This window comes from Nannospalax galili, unplaced genomic scaffold (assembly GCF_000622305.1).
Source record: "Nannospalax galili isolate Female #2095 unplaced genomic scaffold, S.galili_v1.0 scaffold364, whole genome shotgun sequence".
NCBI classification, from domain to species: Eukaryota; Metazoa; Chordata; class Mammalia; order Rodentia; family Spalacidae; genus Nannospalax; species Nannospalax galili.
The window spans coordinates 3,899,118-3,919,804 of NW_008352752.1; the positions used below are offsets into that span (position 1 = coordinate 3,899,118).

Here is a 20,687-nt window from a genome sequence, read left to right on the forward strand (position 1 = left end):
CTGGACGGAGCTCACTATGTAGCCCAGGGTAGAGTTGAACTCAGGATTCCCCTGCCTTAGTATCCCAAATGCTGAGGTTGTTATAGGCATGCATAGTCATCCCAGCTTGGTAGTTATCTTTTAAATTGAAGGTGAGGGGACTGGAAATTTTGATGTTGATTTCCAGTTCTCTGCCATTGGTCCACACTAACTATAAGTAACATAGCTTTGCAGAATAATCTAGGAATGTAGCTTATCAACCATGTAGGTAAACAGCTAGCTAAAACTTATTTCAGTGGACAACAGGGAGAACATAGTGAAACAACTTAATCTATTACAAAAGTCTTTATCAAAAACATTGAATATAAATCTTAAAGTATTTCTAAATAAATTCCCCAGTGCAGCCTAGTTGGTGATACTCTGTTGTCATTTTAGTTAGGATATATTCATTAATCCTTGAATGTCAACAAGGCATAATGGCACATACCCTACCACTTGCAGACAGACACATCTCTGTGAGATCGAGGCCAGCCTAGTCTACACAGCGAGTTCCAGGCCAACTTGAGGGCTGCAGAAAGATGCTGTCTCAAAACAACAAAACAAAACCAAAGGTGACAATACTTAATACATTGCTTCTCCAACTTGAGAACACTTGTTTTGGAGGAAGAGAATTATGAAGCCATGTATTAAATGTAACTTCTCTTAGTGGAGGAAGATTTGGAAAAGTATGCATTTTTATATTAAAGTAGACATGTAGAAAAATCTTACTATTGCTTTAAAGGATAATTCTGAACACACAAAGACAATTTCTCCTAGTGTCTTAGGGAAACATTTTGATTAACAAATTATCTGATTTTCGTTTTTGAAGTCTGTATTTATTTAAGCTGGCAATTCTGAACTGTTCTAAAATGGTAGAAATACATTGGCCGGAATAGTAGTATATAAAAAAAGTTTACCCTGTTTCCTTATCATCTATATTTTTATTTTTTGATGAGTATCCCCTATCCAAAATACTTTGAGACCAGAGTGTTTGTGATTTCAGATTTTTAAATATTTTTCATTCGGTGAGGGTTGAAGATGAGACTCAAGTCTAATCATGAAATTCATTTCATAGACATTTTATACACACAGACGGAAGATAAGGGAACACAAAGTCTTCAGTAATTTTACACATGAAACAAAATTCCTTCATAGCGAATTTTCCATTGGTAGTGTCATGTTAGCACTTAAGACTTTTTGAAATTTGTTTCATTGCAGATTTTCAAAATAGGACCATTCAACTCAAGCCACTGTTTTACAGCTAAATATATTTTTTAAGGCTTTTTTTCTTTTCTTCGTAAGGAAACACCCTGTATATTGTTGGTGAGACTTGCAGAATAGGATTGTAAAAATACTAATTTCATTGTTAATGGTTTTTCTTCATTTCACCTATTAAAATTTTCATTTTAAAAGTGATGTTCTATCTTTTCTTCTTCACAGGACAATGAAAAAAGAACTCCCTTACATGCAGCTGCCTATCTTGGAGATGCAGAAATCATTGAACTGCTTATTTTATCTGGTATGGTACTGCTGTGTGATGAGTTCATTTTGCATGCTTTTATCATGATTAATGTTTCTTAAGCCTAACTGCCTGTTTGCTGAATAACTGGTTCTTAATACTGGTTTCATAAGCTGAAACCTATTTATTTACTCACTCTACAAATTCTGATCATATACCCTGTTTTCAGTGGTTAGAGTACCTTAAGAAAAAAAAAGCAAAGATTGCTGCCATTAGAGTTTATGCTCTGCTAAATACAAGTAATTTTATAGTTCATTTTAAAAGAGAGAGACAGACAAACAGGTGCCAGATGTGATGGTGCACACCTGTAATCCCAGCACTCAAAAGGCAGAGGCAGGGTGAGCTCTTGAATTCTAGACCAACCTGGTCTAAATAGAGAGTTCAGGCAAGCTATATAGTGAGACCTGTCTCAAAGAAACAAAATAAAACCCCAAACAGATACCATGGGGGAAAAATAGAAAGGAGATGAATGTTATAAAAGGCATATATATTTTAGTGAACCTTTTGACTATAGAGTTACTAGGAGAAAATTTCATTTCTCTGAAGGGTATTTCTCCAAAGGAGAGAGATCCAGGCCAAGACCAAGTATAGAAGACTTGGTGGTAAGAAGTAGTCTGATCATAAACAAAATTTTAAGGTAATGCCAACAGAATTTCTTTCTTTGAATAGATTTTTTTTTTTTTTTTTTTTTTTTTTAAGGGCTGGGGAGATGGCTCTGTTGGTGGTAAACTGCTTGTTGTACAAGCATGACATTTTAAGTTCATATCCCAGGCACCTATAATCTGGGGAGGTCTCCACATGCATGCACAGCCATACATAAGTACACACGTACAACACAAACAAGTCACGTTTCTCAAATTCTGTTTTGAAGGTCCACAAAAAGAATTTTTATTTTATTTTGTTTTTTTAATTTTGTGTGTAGGAGTGTTTTGCCCCTATGTATGTAAGTGCAGCACCTTAACCTCTGGGCCACCTATCCAGCCCCATTTGTAAAATATTTTTTAAGAATTTATGCTTTATGGACTGGGGATGTAGCTCAATTGGTAGAGTGATTTCCTAGCATGTGTGAAGCCCTTGGTTCAATTTCCAGCACTTCATAAACTGGATATGACAGCACACATTGGTACTGATGAGGTGGATGCAGGAGAATCCAGACTTCATGGCCATTCTTGACTGTATACAAAGTTGGACAGCCTTGGATACATAAAACCCACTTTATTTTTTAACCTCTAAATTATTAAGTCTTTATAATATAAAGTAACACTAGAACTCTTATTGAATAGTCTTAAAGCAGGCAGTCAAACTGAGCTTAAGGATATTTCAGATTATTTTAATAGTGGTTGTTTGTAAAGGATGCAAGTAGCCAAATTGTTCTTGTGTTGATGGTTTGCATATGAAAATTCATAGTAAAAATGGAGTGGTATCATTCCTTTGATGTTTTAGTTAAGCCCAAGAGAGGTGAGAGATCCCAAAATTTTGCCATTATACATTCACAAAAATTTTAAGATTTATTATTTTTAATTATGTGCACATGAGTAGTGCATGTGCTTGTGGAAGCCTGAGATGTTAGATTCCCCTGCAGTTACAAGTAGTTGTGAGTTACCCAGTGTGGGTAAAGGGAACCAAACTCATGTCCTGGAAGAACACTAAGGACTCTAACCGCTGACCCATCCTTCCAGCCCCATATTCATAAAATTTTTTTAAAATCTGGGTTTCATAATAAATTTCATGGTCACATAGAATTAAATATGGTTTGCTGTGGTCCCATCTAATATTATTAGTTTCTCTGATACAGTTCCTTGAGTATATCTGCTCTCTATGGATGTTGTTGCTCACAGCTTTTCAGCTTAAACTAATTAGAATCAAAAACTAAAGAAGTTCAAGGAAAAGAATTCTATTTCTTCTTAACTAAAGCATCTTCTCTTTAATAATGTAAGTTGGTGAGTCACAATTTAACACATGGAATTTTTGTCACAAACATTCTTCAGAAACATTCCCTTTATGTTAAAAATAGTTGTACTAGAGCTAGTTCAATGGGTACTTGTCACACAAGCATGAGGACTTGGGTTACCTGAGTTCAATCCCCTAAACCCATTTAAAGCTGAATATATTAGCATAAATTTGTAATCCCAGCATTCCTACAGTGAGGTGGAAGGCAGAGACAGGAGAGTCCCCAGAAGCCTGTGGAACAGCTAGCCTAGAATATGCAGTCGCAAACAGCGACTGTCTCATTCAAGGTGGAGATGAGCAGCAGTACCCAGGATTTGTCCTTTGACTTCCACATGTACACCACGGCATGTTTGTGCCTATACTCTGACACATGAATACATGTACACACATGTATATGTACATGTACATATACATGTTATACATACAATAAGATAAAAATAAAATAGCTGTGGTAGAAAGTATAGTTCTGTTTATTTTAGTGTCTACGATTTTCAAAAGAATTTTTTTATTTTAACAGAATTCTATTTTCATTTTAATATAAGCATTATTTTATATGATTCAATATTGCTGGATTCCTCTCCATTTAAATTTTATAGTTAGTAGAAACTATAAAATGATGGTTGACTCAGTCCCCTTTTAAAAAAAAAATTTTTTTTATAGGGAGCAAGGATTGGACAACAGGGTCTCCTTGTAGCCCCAACTGGCCTGGGACTTGCTGTATAGACCAGGCTGGCCTTGATCTCACAGAAATCTACCTGCCTCTGCCTCCTGAATACTGTGATTAGAGGTATACATCGCCACACCTGGACTTTTAAATTCTAGTTTATTGATAATTATGTATATGAGTGTTTGCGTGTGTGTGTGTGTGTGTGTGTGTGTGTGTGTACCATGCATGTGCCTGGTGCCTACAGAGACCAAAAGAGGGCATCACATACCCTGAACCTGGAGTTCGAAATGGTTGTGGGCTCCCATGTAGATGACTGGGAGCCAAACCTGAGTCCTCTGCAAGAGCAGCAGTGTTCTTAATTGCTGAGCCATCAACCCAGTCCTCAGTCCTTAGTCCTTCTTTTTAAAAGTAAATATTTGCAATAAAGGGATTTTAGTTACTTTGTCAGTTAACCTCCTGGTATGATAGGGACCCCTGTGAATGGATAGAATCAAATATCAACTTTGAAATAACCGTTTGGGAGAATGTATATAATTAACCATGGTGGATTATAAAATAAAAATCAGTTTCGGCCCATCTTTGAATACTATTAATATTGTACTTTATCAATTTCGTGGTAGTGTATAGATCATGTAGCTTTTTTGCAAAGGAAAAATAAAGTTTTAAATGAATATCACCTCATCAGTTAGGCATTGTTGATCACTGCTGTCCGCTCTAGCACCCAGTTTCCCTCTTGTAACCTTTTTTCCTTGTACATACTGTCATCTAAACATTCTTTGAAAGTCATGCTTGTTTATTATTCTTCCCCCAGTAGACTGCAAACTCCAAGACAGAGCATTGAGATACTGATTACTGGTACCCAGAACACTGCTGAATATGTAATAGAATCTGAATGAATACAGTCCCTGCATATCCACCAGGGACTGGTTCTAGAGTGCATGCACACAGACAGAGATAGGAAAATTTGCAAATACTCAATCCCTCCTATAAAGTGGCATAATATTCATATATAACCTATATGAATCCTCCTGTACACTTGAAATCATCTCTGGATTACAGATGTGGAACCTGCAGATATGGCAGGCTAGCAGCACTTAGTAAATAATGCATAATTAGAACAATGTTAAATTTAGGCTTTTCTTCAGAAATTGGTTCACATTTCTATCTTGGCTTCCACATCTTTACTGGAAGAATGGGAGGAATAGGGCAGAAGTAAACAGGTTCAGGAAGATCCAGTCCAGTAAGTGGGAAGGTAAAGCAGATAATGTATTTCCTGTGACTACAATTGAAGTTCTTCCTTAGTCTTCCTTTTTCTTCAGAGTTGCCTTTGGAGCCTAATTAAGAAAAATTAAAGCTAAATATTTAAATTTAATTTATTACAACTAAATGTTACTCAGTTGTAATAGAATTCAAGGCTAGGTTCATGTTTAACTAGAGTCTCACTTTTCTGTTTTTAAGTGAAAAAGTAAAGGAATTACTTTACTTTTTTGTTTTGCCATGAGAGATAATAGTGTCTAAAAAACACAGGCTCTTTGGCCAGACAGATTTTGATGCAAGTCTTATCCAACTTCATAGCGCCTTTGTGATCTTCCAGAACTTTCCTCAATCTCTGAATGTGCTTAACTTCATCATCTGAAGAATGGGAATTGCAGAATGGATAGACTTTAAAGAAATAATTGAGATAATGTAATTAAGATACCCAGAAAAGGGACTTGGAGAGATTATTCAGTGGTTAAGTAGAATATCTTCATATTTTGGTTTATAGTAGTAACTTTCCTCATTGAAAAGTGGTGTTTTTTCATATTTTTTGATGAATTGTTATAAGATAAAACTTTTTAAAAATTATAGTCCAAAATTAAATTTTATCAGAAATCAGATATTTATACATGATTCATGAAGCTGTAGGATTTTTCTGTTTTTGATATGGTACATAAAATCAAACAGATCTTCACCCTCATAGTGTCTTATAGTTAAGCTGTATTGCCAATAAAAGCTACAGGCAGAATTCAGACCTAGGCATTCTGAATCTGAATCTCTATTCTTCCCTGTTCCTACCATACTTCATCCCCGCTATGGCCTTAGTGAAATTTGTATACACATTTTTATTGTAGAATGTCTATTTGAAGGACTAAATTTTCTGTCTACTTGGGAATAAATATTTTGTTGGAGAGCTATGAATACTTTCATTCAATTCTTTATGTTCAGCAGACTGTTAAATGTTACTCTTTCAGCACTGGGGATGGCATTAATCAAAAATTCATTTCAGGGGCTGGAGAGATGGCTCAGTGGTTAAGAGCACTGACTGCTCTTGAAGAGGGCCCAGGTTCGATTCCCAGCATTCACGAGGCAGCTACAAACTGTTCTTAACTCCAGTTCCAGGGGGATTCAAAGCCCTCTTCTGACCTCCGAGGCATTGCACAATATGGGTGCACTCACATACATGCAGACAATATACTCATACACATAATTTTTTTTTAATTTTAAAATTCATTTCATTGACCACTTATAAAAAATAATTCTTAATAAAGAAATAGGAATCTGATGTTTATGGCATTAGGACTTAAACCTAAAATATCCCTCGAAAGCCTGCCACTCTGGTGTATTAATTTAACAGGGCTGTGGTAACAAAGTACCACCAACTGGGTAGCCTGAAGTACATACATCTTATTTTCTCACAGTTCTGGTTAGAGGGCTGAAATGAAGGTGTTGCAGGGTTACTTCCTTTTGACAACCAATCCTTTCTCCATCTCTTTGCTTGACTTGTAAATAGCTGCCTTTTCTCCCTCTGCTTTCAAATTGTCTGTGTCCATGTCCACATTTCCTCTTCTAAAGATACCAGTCATCCTGGATTTGAACCCACCCTAATGACCTCCTTTTAACTTCAAGAGCCTGTATAAGACCACATTGGGGCGGGGGAGCTGGAGAGATGGCTCTGATGGTTAAGAAAGCTTCCTGCTCTTCCAGCAGACCTAGGTTCAGTTCTCAGCCCCCAGAAATGCCTGTAGCTCCAGGTGATTGGTTGCCTTCTTCTTTCTGGCCTCTGCATGTAATGTGGCATACACATAAATAAAAGATTTTAAAGTAAATACAAAAAATCACATCTGCGCTACCTAGGAGTTAGAAGTTTAATACATTTTAGGGGAGATAACCATTTCACCCTACCATCACTATATTCATAAACACTTAAAAAAACATTAAAATGCTGCAGCTGTTTTTGTTGTTTTCAGCATTATAAATGGAAATAGAACTTTGTTGTTCCCTCTGCTACCAGCCTGAAAATAGAATCTGAAGCTTTTGGTGAAGTTTTAGTTAGGCAGCCAAAGGAATGTGTTGCTTCAGTTTGGTAAAAGGGATGAAAGTGCTTGGCTTCTGTCCCAGCTCAGTAGGCGTGGACTTTGACTCCAGAGCAGAATAAACCACAGTTTTCTTTAAATAAAAGTTTTGGAAAATGTTTCCTGATATCACTTGTAACTATAGATACATGAAAGTATAAATAAAAATAATTTTCGTAGTACTGACTTATCAACTGGCAAACTTTCTACAAAGGGCAGGGTGATATTTGCAGGCCATCGAGGGCTTGGCAGCCACTCAAGTCTGCTAAATGAATAACCAAAGCTGTGCTTCAGTAAAAGTTTACAAATTAAGCAGTTGGTAGCATGAGGACTGTAGTTTAAGGCCTCTCAACATTGGATTATAAAAACTCTAACTCAACCTTTATAATGTTAGAGAAGAAGCATAGCCTTTTGAGCTGCTGTGACAATACCAAAGCTTGGGTGGCTTATAAACAGCACAAGTTTATTTCTCAATTTTAAAATATTTTGTTATTTTTATTTTATGTGTATGAGCGTATTGCCTGCACGTATGTGAGTGCACCGTGTCATGCAATGCCGAGGAGGTCAGAAGAGGACATTGGGTTCCCCTGGAACTGGAGTTAAGAATGGTTTGTAGCCACCACGTGGGTGCTGGGAATCAAACCCAGGTCTTCAGCAAGAGCAGTCAGTGCTCTTAACCACCAAGCCATCTCTCAGCCCCTTATTTCTCAATTTTAAAGTCTGAGAAGTCTTCAGGTCATGGTACAAGTAGATATAGGTCTGGTAAGGGCCTACTTTGTTACTCACACACAGCATTTTGTCACTATAATTTAACTTGTCAGAAAAGTTAAGGACATATCCTTGGACCTCTTTTATAAGGGCACTAAGTCCCTTTGTGAATGTTCTGCCGTCAAAACTACATCTTAAAGGGTCCCTCTCCTGTTACCATCACATTAGAATTTTCCAACATAGTAATTTTGGAATCACACAGATATTTAGGCAACATACTTAATAAGTATGAAATTTTATGCTACGTATTTAAAAAAATAAGATAGGATGTTAAAACTGAAAATGGATCATGACAAGTAATTGAGGTTCGAGCATCAGTTTTGGGCAGAACTCATTGACTTATTAAGGAGAAAACAGTTGCCTTGCAGAATGAGTCCTGTAGCCAAAGTGAGGAACCCTGATTTAAGCTGTTGACTATACAATTCATAGAAAGTACCCTATGTTTAAACCTGGAGTCCATTCTCACCCCACAGTCTCATTCATTGCCCCATACTCCACAATGGGAGGCAGAGTTTTTGATTAACAAAATAAAGATCCAGCTTCTGGGACAGCCCAGATCACTCCCCCTTCTGATTACAGAGGCCGTACTGGAAGGCAGAATGCTTCTGCTCACCCCGACTGTCTCCACAAGCACAAGCCTCTCTTCAGCTGCACTGTATTTAGAGTCCGGAACAGAATGGTTAAGATTTTTTCTTAATTGCTTTATTTATCTCCAGGCAAGCTAAATATTTACTCTGGAAATTCCACCTTATGTAACTTTTTCCTTAACAAACAGTAGCCACATATAGTGGCACACACCTATAACACAAGCACTTAAGAGGTAGAGGGAGGAGGATCCCAAATTGAGGCCAGCTTGGGTTATAGTAACAAGACTCTCTAAAAAAATAAAAACATAAAACTATTATTTCTGAGTATGCTTTTTATATAAAATAATTTTTTTTAATAGTTGATAGTTTTGCCTGCACAAAGTATACTGCCAGTGCTAGCCAGCCAAGATGGACAGTGCCTGAAAGGGGGAGTGAGGATTGAAAGAAAAAACAAGAGACAGAAAAGATACTTGGGAGGGCTGTCAGTAGAGACTGCAGCCACTGTTTATTTGAGTTCTGCCTTTTTATACAGAAGAACTCAGTTTCAACAACTGTTTTTTCCCACCTGTATCTGAGGGTCAAGGAGCAGTCAAATACTTGTTTTGTGAGCTCCACCATATAAACACATTCCTCCTGATTTGGCAGATTAGGTACTGGTGTGCAAAACACAAACTCAGTAAACAAGCCTGCCACAGCTTATGTACATAATGGATTAATAGCTCCCAACAGTATACCATGTGTACCTGGTGCCTGCAGAGGCCAAAAGAGAGTGTTGGGTCCCTGGGACTGGAGTTAAGAGACAGTTACTAGCTGCCACGTGGATACTGGGAACGAAACCCGGATCCTCTACGAGACCAGCCGGTGCTCTTACCACTGAGCCATTTCTCCAGCCCCTATAAAAGAATTAATTTTTAAAAATTTTATTTATTATTTTTATTTTATGTGTACATGTGTGTATTGCCTGCATGTAGGTAAGTGCACCTGTGCCGCAGAGGTCAGAAGAGGCTGTTGGATCCCCTGGGACTGGAGTTATGGACAGTTGTTAGTTGTCATGGGGGTGCTGGGATTCGAACCTGGGTCTTCTGCAAGAACAACCAGTGTTCTTAACCACTGAACCATCTCTCCAGCCCCCCATAAAAGAATTATTAAATGAAAAGTTGACTTAAAGGAAGCTACTTAGCTGCAGTTTTTTTCCTGTAATATAACCATGGTATCAAATAGGAACAAACTTGTTTAAGGTGATTCTGCAGTTGTTATTTCTTGTTTGTGGTGATACTTCATTTAATAAAAGAAACAAAACTAAGTTCAAAGGTAAAATCCAAAGTCAGATATTTTTGTGTAAGTGTAGAATCTGGCTACTTATTTAAGAAAAAATTTAGTTTATGCATGGATTTGAGGCTCTATTAAAAATACATTGATTATTCAATTGAAAGTAAACATTTTGGATTTAATTCAATGTGCTCCTGGTACTTAGATAATACCAACTTCCTTAAATTGCTCTTTTTCGTCTTCAGTTTCTTTGCGGCGATTTCTCCTACCAAAAGGTGTACCAGTAATCTAACATCAGTAATGGAATTGGGGCTGCTAGTTTATAGTTTCTGTTTTGATGACTAGGAAATGTCTTGATGACTTAACAACTTTATAGCCCACAAATTTTGTCTTGTGTCATGTATAGAGCATGTGGTGATACCCTTGAGGCAGTTACCTCTTGGTTTTTCTCTAGGTAGATATGTTCTCTATCCCTCTCCTTCCTTTTATTTCATTTTCTTTCTTTCTCCATCTTCCTTGTTAACCTTACTGACTAGGTTTCTGTACTCCCAACTGGCTATTGGACCACTTAACTTTACTCTGGCTACATCTTTTGCATTCCTAGGATGACTTTGCTGTCTAATGTGCATATAATATCTAGCTAGCATTAGAGGGTACTTTGTAAAACAGAAATCTGTTGCCTTCAGCGAGTTCACTGAAAGAGGCTCTAGGAATCTGAATCATCAGAAATGCGCTACTGCGCTTGTAGGTTTTACAATATTCTTCCTTTTATAGGAACACAGCCAACTACTGTTCTGGGTACTGTGCACTACTGTGTCATATTTGCCAGTATGCAAATCACGTAAAATAAATTGACCCATGTTACTTAGGGAAATACATTTCCATTAGTACCCTCAGATTTTTCATAAGTTGGCCTTTACATTCCAAGGAATTCAAATTAGTACTTTTAGAAGAAACACATAACAAAAGATAGCAGCCTTCTAAGAAAGATTATGATCAGAGGTTTTTAAATCCCATAGGTGGGAGCTGGAGAGATGGCTCTGCAGTTAAGAACACTGACTGTTCTTGCAGAAGACCCGGGTTCGAATCCTAGCACCCACATGGCAGCTAACAACTGTCCATAACTCCAGTTCCAGGGGATCCGACAGCCTCTTCTGTCTTCCGCAGGCATTGCACAACACGGGTGTACTCACCTGCATGCAGACAATACATGCATACATATAAAATAAAAATAATAAATATTTTTTAATCCCATTGGTGATATCTTCCTACAGATAAGTATTTTCAGAATCAAAGAACAAGCCACATAGTTTTAGCATTGTCTATTAGTTACAGTAGCAGTGTGATATCCTCAGTTAACTATTAATGGATTCTGTATTATTGTCATTCATTTCAGTAAATTAATTTATGTTATTAAACATGAAGAGGGAAAAAAAGACTTAAAACAAGATAGAATGAACAGGGTTTCTCTTTCAAATTTTTGTCTCATTAGTGTACCATGAAATTAGATTGCCTTCATGTAGTTATATATCTGATAACCTATTTCCAAATGACATTTAAAAAAATCTAATTCCTGTTCAGTTGCATATTATTTGTTTGTCCTTGAAGTAAAAATCTTGGAAATTTATGACTATGCCTTTTCTAAATTTCATTTTTTGAATAGGTAATACAAAGTATTCTGCATATACATAAACAGTAACAGAAAGTAGACTAAAATAGGATAGTAGATAGTAACAAAAAACAGAAATAGCTTTTCTTACCAGTCCCCTATATGCCCAGTCTTTAGTGTACCCCACAAGCAGCGCCAGCAGACAGGCACCTAGTCTTACTAATGTCTTGTCTAGGGCTTCAGTGCTCATATAAAGCAAATACAAATATAAACATCTCTATTTCTAACTAAAAGTAAGACATATTCATAGTTTTTTTTAGTGTTTTATTTCTCAAGGCTGTATCAGCACATAAGAGCCTCCTTACTTTTTAAGCAACAACCACATTCTGTTCTCTTGTAGTTTATAAATCTCTTGTGAGATTTATAAGACCTTGCTCATTGCCTTTGTTGACCCAGGTAGTATCTCTTCTAGGTATCTATGTCCATACCCTTCAGGCCTACACTTCTACACACAGACACAGACACGCATGTGCACAGTATATATAAATATATTACTATAGCCATATATTTTATATATTACCATGGGAGGGGTGAGAAACAGAGAGAGAAACTGTAGGAAGAACCATGGGGTTACTCACTATACTTTTGCTATCATCTAGAAAATGAGGCATTAGAATTTGAGATAAAGATAAATCTTGGGTGATTTCTAAGACAGGATAGGGGGCCTAGTTCCAGCAGCCAGAGGTGTTTCTTCTGTACTTTCATTGTAATCCTACTGTGTTCCACTTCTGTATGGTTGATTTTTTTCACTTCCTGTTCATGTAATACTTTTGATCTTATTAAATGTATTTGCATTTTTAAAGGTACTTCTGCCCAGTGTGGTGGTGCATGCCTTTAATCCCAGCACTTGGGAGGCAGAGGCAGGCAGATCTCTTGAGTTCAAGGCCAGCCTGGTCTGTATAGTGAGCTCCAGGACAGCTGGAGCTACAGGGAGACCCTGTCTCAAAAAGACCAAAAAAAAAAAAAAATCTGTTTGTTACAAATCTTAATGATTTTTTTTAAAACAATTACTCATACTTGATTTAAAAATTTCTTCTTTAAACCTTAGTTATAACCAAGGAAAAACGTGTGAATTGGTTCATTTCTTTCTGGCTTTCCTAAATCTATAAGCATTGTATCCATTTTGTACAGTAACCTTGCAGTGCCAATGTGCTTTTAGTTATACCTGTAGAACTGCCTTTATATTACTTTATCACATGATACAGTCATTAGTAAAGAAATGTAATGAAACTGAAATAATTTACAACTTGGAGTAGTGTTATGTTCACTTATTTAAGTATTTTAAGTTAACACATACTTTAAAGTTGGGTTTGGTTTTTATCTTGGATATGCTCTGTATAAAGGTGACTTTTCTAACCTAAATATAAAATTGTACTTATTTTTAATAAAAAGAACTAATACATTATTGGATAATTGTATCAATTAAAAAGGATAATTTGTTTTATAATTTAAGGGTAATTTATTAGCAGAAAAAATAATTTGTTCTCCAATTGGGACTACATATAACTATTTCTTTAGGAGATTTTTAAAAAATAGTTTATGTAAAACATTTCAATTATTTTTTTCTTTTTGTTGCAGGAGCTAGAGTTAATGCCAAAGACAGCAAATGGTTGACACCTTTACACAGAGCAGTTGCATCTTGTAGTGAGGTATGACATTTCTCTTAGTAAATGTATATAAAGAAACATTAAGTAGGCCTGCATGAATCCCACTTAAAATTCTACACTTTTAAAAGAAAGAAAAACTACTAAAATATTTAGACTGGTCATTTTACATCAGAATTTGTACAAACTAAACAGTTGCATTTCTCCTTTTTGTAAGACCTCTTGGCGAGTCTGGAGTAAGTGAGAATATAGAACCCCTTATTTCTGTCACTCCTTCAAGAGAAATTTTTTTTCTAGCACATCCTTCTTGGGTGTTTCTCTACTGGTTCACAATATCATGTTACAGGGTTCTGCTTACCATGATATCATCATTGTACAATGATTAACTCTGAAATACTTATTTGAACACTGGAGTTAAATTTAGAAATATTATGTGGTGTGCATTTTTATATGTGTACGTTCTTGTGTTGGGCACACATGAAATAGATTAAGATATTAAACTGTGATTATATAAATTATGCCAATCCATATGTCTTCAGTTACTCATATCATGAGCAATGAGACATGAGAAAGGAACTCCTAAGTGTAGCTCCTGCTCCTTATCTCACGGGGCCATGTAGTCAGTCCTGGAGAAGGAAAAAGCAGCAACTCTCGTGCCTCAGGAGAAACCAAGACAGCTCCTGCCTCTTTATTCTTCTTTATATTCCCTGCTGTAAATTAAATCTTGAACCCAGAACAAGAGCTGGGCAAATAAAGAGAATAGCAGGGAAATGCCATTGGGATGGGTAGCAGCAAACCTTGCTGTGTGACAGGAGGTATGTTAGCTGTAGCCTCCTAATTAGGAGGCTGGGAGAAGAGAACAGTGAATACACATGTATACAACCTGGTTCCTATCTAGGTGGGGTAGCTGCTGAATTTAGGAAACTTGAATTTGAAGAAAGTAACCTTACCTCAACTTTCTGGTTGTGTAATGTTGGCAAATATGGGTCACTGTGAAAAGAAACACATATTAGCCAAAACATCAAATTCTGAAATTCCATGGTAGTATTGATTTTGTGGTTTTAGCCTTTCATAAGGATGCTTCACTAGATAAAAGCAATAAAGATAAACATTACTGTTACTGGAACCTATTAACGTTAGTCATTTTCAGCAAGACTCTTAGAAATACGGCTATTAAAATTAATGGTGCTTTAAGGACAGGGAACACAGTATTTGACTGGCATGCACAAGGCCCTGGATTTGATCCCTAGCACTGCCAAAGAAAAAGAGAAAGTACAAAATTGCCTGGTCTACATAGTGAGTTCCAGGACAGCTGGGGCTCTAGGGAGACTATGTCTCAGAAAGACTGAAAAAAGAAAAAGAAAAACTAATTAAGCCTATAGACTTGACTCCTGATTTCTGAAAAACCATATACTCAGGCTCATTTAAGAGCAAGCTATAAGTTAGAAATCAGTTGTCCTAAACCAGATGTGGTACAGCAAGTCTGTAATCCTAGCATTCAGGAGGCTGAGGCAGGATGATTGTGAGTGCAGTAACCTAGGCTTCATAGTAAGACCCTGACTCGAAAAGTAAGAATTCAGTGGTACTGTACTGATAAATGCCTTACATTTTCTTTCAGCTCAAAGTTAATGGGTTATATTGTATTGATACTTTCTGTAGGATAATATGAAACAACTATGAAATGTGGCCGTTCTGTGAAAATATAACATCCATAAACATGGAACATTATTTTTCTTTTCAAAAGAAAATTGTTATAAAGTGGAGCACTCTTGAGTAAGAGTGGACAGTGGCTGAAGAACCATTTTCTGTATTTCTTTTACAACAAAACTGTGGCCACATAATGTGTCAAAGAAAAAGATGGATCTTTTAAAGGCAAAATGTAGTAAGAGTATTGTAGAGTTCAGCTCTCAGTACATACTGTGTATCCTGAGTAGGTCAGTTTCTGGATATCAGAGGTGTGCATGGGTGTGTGTACATGTTTGCGTATACAAAGCCACACTGTGCCTCCGGATCCTCTGTAGAATAGACTATTTTTTTAACCACCCCAGGTATTATGTTTTGGTTCTGCTGAGATAAGTGAGCTTGTTACATAATCTCACTCTTAATGGTCTTCCTAAATGATTTGTGAATATGTTAATCCTTCCTTTTCCTTCATTTCCTTCAAATCTGTGGTAAGAGCTTCTTAATAAAAAGGCATAGAATTTAAAAGAGAGCTGGTTAGTACTGTAGAATCTTTTAGAGTGTTTCTACTGTATTAATAAATACCTTTCATGTAAAATTGTTTAATCTTTTCTCATTACTCTGTATGTCATAGTCTGACTTAAATTTCCTTGGCTTTAAAAAAATTTAAGCCTCTAGCAATCATTTCTTACATATACCCTCTAATAACTAAAAACTTGGGAATTAGGTAATATTTGCTGCTAGTAAAACCATCTATATTTTTTATCAACTTCACATTTTATATGCTATGATCTAGAATTAGTATTTGGATGTGACATTGAGCTCTCTGGCTTGTACTTCTGGAACTGTACTGGTCTCTAACCTTTGGGGATTATCTTTCATTTTTTCTGAGTTTACTACTTGGGCGTGTATTACTGCAAGTAGTGTAATGTAGGGTTCAAGCCTTGGCCTGTCTTGGTTATGGAGTCTTAGTTGGTGTATGCCCAGCCTTCTGTAGATGACCCAGTTTCCTTACTGATCATGAACTTGATTTATTTTCACTTTTTAATGAAATAAAAACTTTGTTCTGGAGCTGCAGAGATAGCTCAGTGTTTAAGAGCACTAGCTGCTCTTGCAGAGGACCTGGTTTTGGCTCCCAGCACCTGCATGGTGTCTTTTAACAACCTGCTAGAACTCCAGTTCCAGAGGTCCAACACCCTCTTCTGGCCTTCTCAGGCATTGCATGACCAAATGCACTTACATACATGCAAGGAAAACACTCATATGCATAAAATAAAAATAAATAAAATTAAATTTTGTTTTGTTTTGTTGGAGGTTGGATCTCAAAGGCTGGTTTCAAACTCAGAATCATCTTGCCTTAGCCTCCCAAGTGCTGGTATTATAGGTATGTGCCATCATGCCTGGCTTAAAACAGTAATTCATATCAATTTTAGTAATGGAGTGGAAATAATTTGCACATTTTTCAGAAGCTTTCATGGTGTGGATTCAAGAGTGGGGATGTTTAAAGCCAGACTAGCATCCCTAATATGCCATATTGCACAGTATATCCATCATAAGTTCTTCCTTTTATTTTAAATCATTTTCATTTTTAAAATATTTTACTTATGGGGCTGGAGAGATGGTTCAGTGGTTAAGAGCACTGACTGCGCTTGCAGATGACCCAGGTTCGTTTCCCAGCACCCACATGATGGCTATGAACTGTCCTTAACTCCAGTTCCAGGGGACTCCGAAGCCCTCTTCTGACCTCCATGGCATTGCACAACACGGGTGCACGGACATACATGCAGGCAATACACTCATACACATAAAATAAAAATAATAAAAAATTTTTAAAAAATATCTTATTTTTATTGTGTGTATGAGTGTAAGTGCACCCATGTCATGCAATGCCCGCAAAGGTCAGAAGAGGGCGTCGGATCCCCTGGAACTAGAGTTATAGACAATTGTTAGCTGCCATGTGGGTCCTGGGATTCGAACCTGGGTCCTCTCCAAGAGTAACCAGTGGTCTTAACCACTGAGCCATCTCTCCGGTCCCTTAAATCATTTTCTAGTACATCTACTAACCAGTCCATCAACATTTCATGATAAAGTATGAGTTTTATCTCTCAGGTCACGCTGTACCCTTCTTAAGTGGTGATAGAAATCCTGATGGGGTCTTCTTTTTCCATAGTTTTGTGGACATATTCCTCTGTGTCCATAGTCTCTAAACTGAAATAATATAATTTCAAATGAAATGCATAGCTTCTAAGTGTATATTCACAAGGTTTGACCTGTGTAATCTTTATCCCAGTCAAATTACAGAAGACTTCCATTACCATAGCAGAGTTCTTAAGTCCTTTGGGCATGGGGGTGGGGGAATCGATGTATGTATCAGTGTACACATGAGTGCACTCACCTGTGCATGTGGGAGAAGAGGCCAGGGACCAACTTCAGGTGTCTTCCTCTTCTATCACTCCACTTTGTATTTGAGACAGGCTCTCACTAAACCTGGAGCACCGCCATTTTTGGCTAGGTTGACTGGCTAGCAAGCCTAGGCTCTTCCTTCAGCCCTGAAGTTACTGTTGGCACATGCTATCACACCTAGCAGAGATGAACTTGGGTCTTCATGTTTGCACAGCAAGTGCTTTATCACTGGGCCACCTCCCCAGCCCTTTTTTCTTCTTATTCAGTTTTCCATATCCCAAGAGGCAACGACTTCTGATTTGTAAATATCAGTGTATTTTCCCCTCTTCTACAATTTTATAAAAATGGAATTAAGCAATATGTGTTATTTTGTTTTTCCTTTTCTGTAACATTTTTAAAATTTGTTGATACTGCATTCATTAATAATGAATTTATTTTTACTGAGTAGTGAACAGATGTGAGAGTTTGCCTTTTTATTCCCCAGTGATGAACATTTGTATTTTTGGTTTTATGACTGTTGAGCATTCTTGAATGTGTCTGTTTTTATTTCTCTTGGGTAAATAGCGGGAATGAAATTGTGGGATCACAATTGTGGTCTCTGTGTATCTTTGACTAGCTGGCTGGCCTCCTCAGCAAGTTAGTAGATTCCTGGGCATCACTTTAGTCTTTTGTCAATCCTATTAAATGCTTATGCATTTAATTGTTTATTTCAAAGGCTTAAAAAGTTGGTTGTGGTTATATCATAAGCAATAGTATTTCTTGTAGTCCTCCTTGAAACCTTGTATTTTTATAGCTGTTTATGTCTTAATGCTTTCCATGTACATCAGTTTGTTGTGCCCTATAACAACCTTAGAAAGAGTAGTGCTCCGGTAAATCCCTCCTCTCCATAAATAAGAACACCAAGGGGCCGTTTTTACAAGACTTGAGGTTCTCTACTAGTTCTGTTCCTTTTCATTGTCTTACGTAGTTTAGCATTTACCTACCGAAGATAGGATTAACTGTAAGGAGAAAATTTTGCTGATTGATTCTGATCATATTGCTTAATATCAATAGTGTGCTTAATTCCTTAGAATCTTGCCATATATCTGGTTTATAAAAATAGCAGTGGGAGTTTTCCATTTCTTTGGTTAAACTCTTAGGTTGCCTCAGTGCTAACATTTACCTTAGTAACATTACAGCAAAAGACCTATTATGTATCTTCTATTTTTTCCTAATCTAACTTAGTGAACTAAGACCTACTTTTTTTAACTTGGTAAAACGTAGCACATAATTCTTTGAGAACTGCTGTGGTTTTAATTTTTGTATATTCAATGTCAAAGTAATAATCATATTAAAACTGTTCAGCGTATAGTCTGTATTTTGCTAATTAGAAACATAAGATATGAATGTTTATTTTAAAAGTATCGATATTTCTTTGTATTTTGTTTCTTGTACATTTTCATAGGGAGTACTGTACCCTTAATGGGAAAGTGGAAAGGGATGGTTTTATCAAGATGCATCTTTTTATGGCTGAGTACTGCTTTAAATTTAAAAAAAAAAAATTTAAGCAGATTCCTACTTATTTATAGTGGGCTCTGTCAAAACTTTTTTATTTCCTCAGGACATTTTCTCCATATGTGTACATTTTTAGAAATTTCTAAAACTGTTCACTCTTTTATCTTTGTATTTTAGGAAGCAGTTCAGATACTTTTGAAGCATTCTGCAGATGTAAATGCTCGAGATAAAAACTGGCAAACTCCCTTACACATAGCTGCTGCTAATAAAGCTGTCAAGTGTGCTGAAGCTCTGGTACCCCTTCTGAGTAACGTGAATGTGTCTGATAGAGCAGGAAGAACTGCATTGCATCATGCAGCTTTTAGTGGACATGGTGAGGTAGGCGCCTTGAATTAGACAGTAATTGTCTTCCTTCCAACCCTTGGTTATTAATGAATTTGCCTTTTCTACTCATTAGTCCATAGTAAAAGTAAACAAAACTACGTATCTTGTTTATTTTCTTGTAATCTTGCCCTTAGCAAACTTCCCAGCTTTTTTCTTTTTCAGTGATAAAACATTCTCAAATTTTGAATTTATTCAGTATGTCCTATTCTCTTATTCATACACTTGAATTTTATAGTAACCTAGAATGACGAAGAACACTCTCAGTTGATGCACAACATGGAAAGTGTATTCTGTCATTGTCGAAATTCTGCAGAGACAGCAATTTCATTGTTCTCTCAGAAGGAAGGATAATAGCAAAGAAAGGCAGAGATTAGAAAATATATTTTCTTATAGTTTACTGTGAACATTTAGTCAACATAATTCCATAGTGACCAAACCATCAAAGAAAAAAAAAGTTTAAGAAAATTAGCCATCACATGACTGGAGAGATGTTTTAGTCCATGAAGTACTTACCATGCAAGCATTAGACCCAGCACCCACGTATAAAGTCTGATACTGTGGTTCGCACCTGTAATCCCAGCTCTGGGGAGGTAGAAAGACCTCTGGAACTTGTTGGCCAGTCAGCCTAGCCAAATTGCTGCGCTCCAGGTTCAGTGAGAGACCGTTTTTCAAAAAATAAGGGGGAGAGTAACAGGAAAACACCTGTGTCAACCTCTAGCCTCCATGTGCACACACACAGACAGACACAGAGTATTCATTTATCTTTCAGCAAGGATCAGCTATCCTAACTGAACCAGAATTTGAAGAACCTTTGAACCTAACTTGTCCAATCCTTTTTTTTTTCTTCCTGTTTCCTTCCTTAACTTTCAATTTTGTTCTGTTCCTTTAATACTACCTCCCTCCCTGCCTTTCACTTTACTTTCTTAATTTAAGATGAAATGTTACTATGTTGTGAACTCCTGAACTCAAGTCCTATCTCAGCCTCCCAAGTAGCTGAAGCTACAGGTACACCCCAGTATATGCCGATCCTAGTCCTTCACATTATAGACTTACAAACACAAAGATTGAGAATGGAGAGATCAGAAAATGGAGAAATAAGTGTAAGTATGATTAGATATAATATTACTATTGATTTGCTATGAGATAAGTATAGACTGTAATCATTTGATTTAAACATAGTGTATCTACTTTTGAGGATTGACTTAAATTTCAAATATTACTGGGATTAGACAGTGCTTGAGTATACCAACTTTAGACTTTCAAGGTTTGTGCTTAGTTGTTCATAAAATACTGAGGTGCAAAGTGGCATCTGAAAAGATACTACTGCCTGACTTTAGTGACAC

The 20,687-nt window shown here is 36.7% G+C and overlaps 1 protein-coding gene across 8 annotated transcripts in view; it reads left to right on the forward strand.

Moving 5' to 3' along the window:
• Ankrd28 (ankyrin repeat domain 28) overlaps window positions 1–20,687 on the forward strand; it is a 183,828-nt gene that overhangs the window by 102,371 nt on the left and 60,770 nt on the right. For 4 of the 8 annotated variants that reach the window (XM_029554520.1, XM_017802412.2, XM_017802411.2 and 1 more), the window contains 3 exons: window positions 1,459–1,537; window positions 13,358–13,428; window positions 19,138–19,338. In XM_029554520.1, coding sequence (XP_029410380.1) covers window positions 1,459–1,537; window positions 13,358–13,428; window positions 19,138–19,338 — 351 coding nt within the window. The remainder of the gene's footprint in view (window positions 1–1,458; window positions 1,538–13,357; window positions 13,429–19,137; window positions 19,339–20,687) is intronic. The other 4 variants (XM_029554521.1, XM_029554522.1, XM_017802413.2 and 1 more) reach the window with 1 other exon arrangement.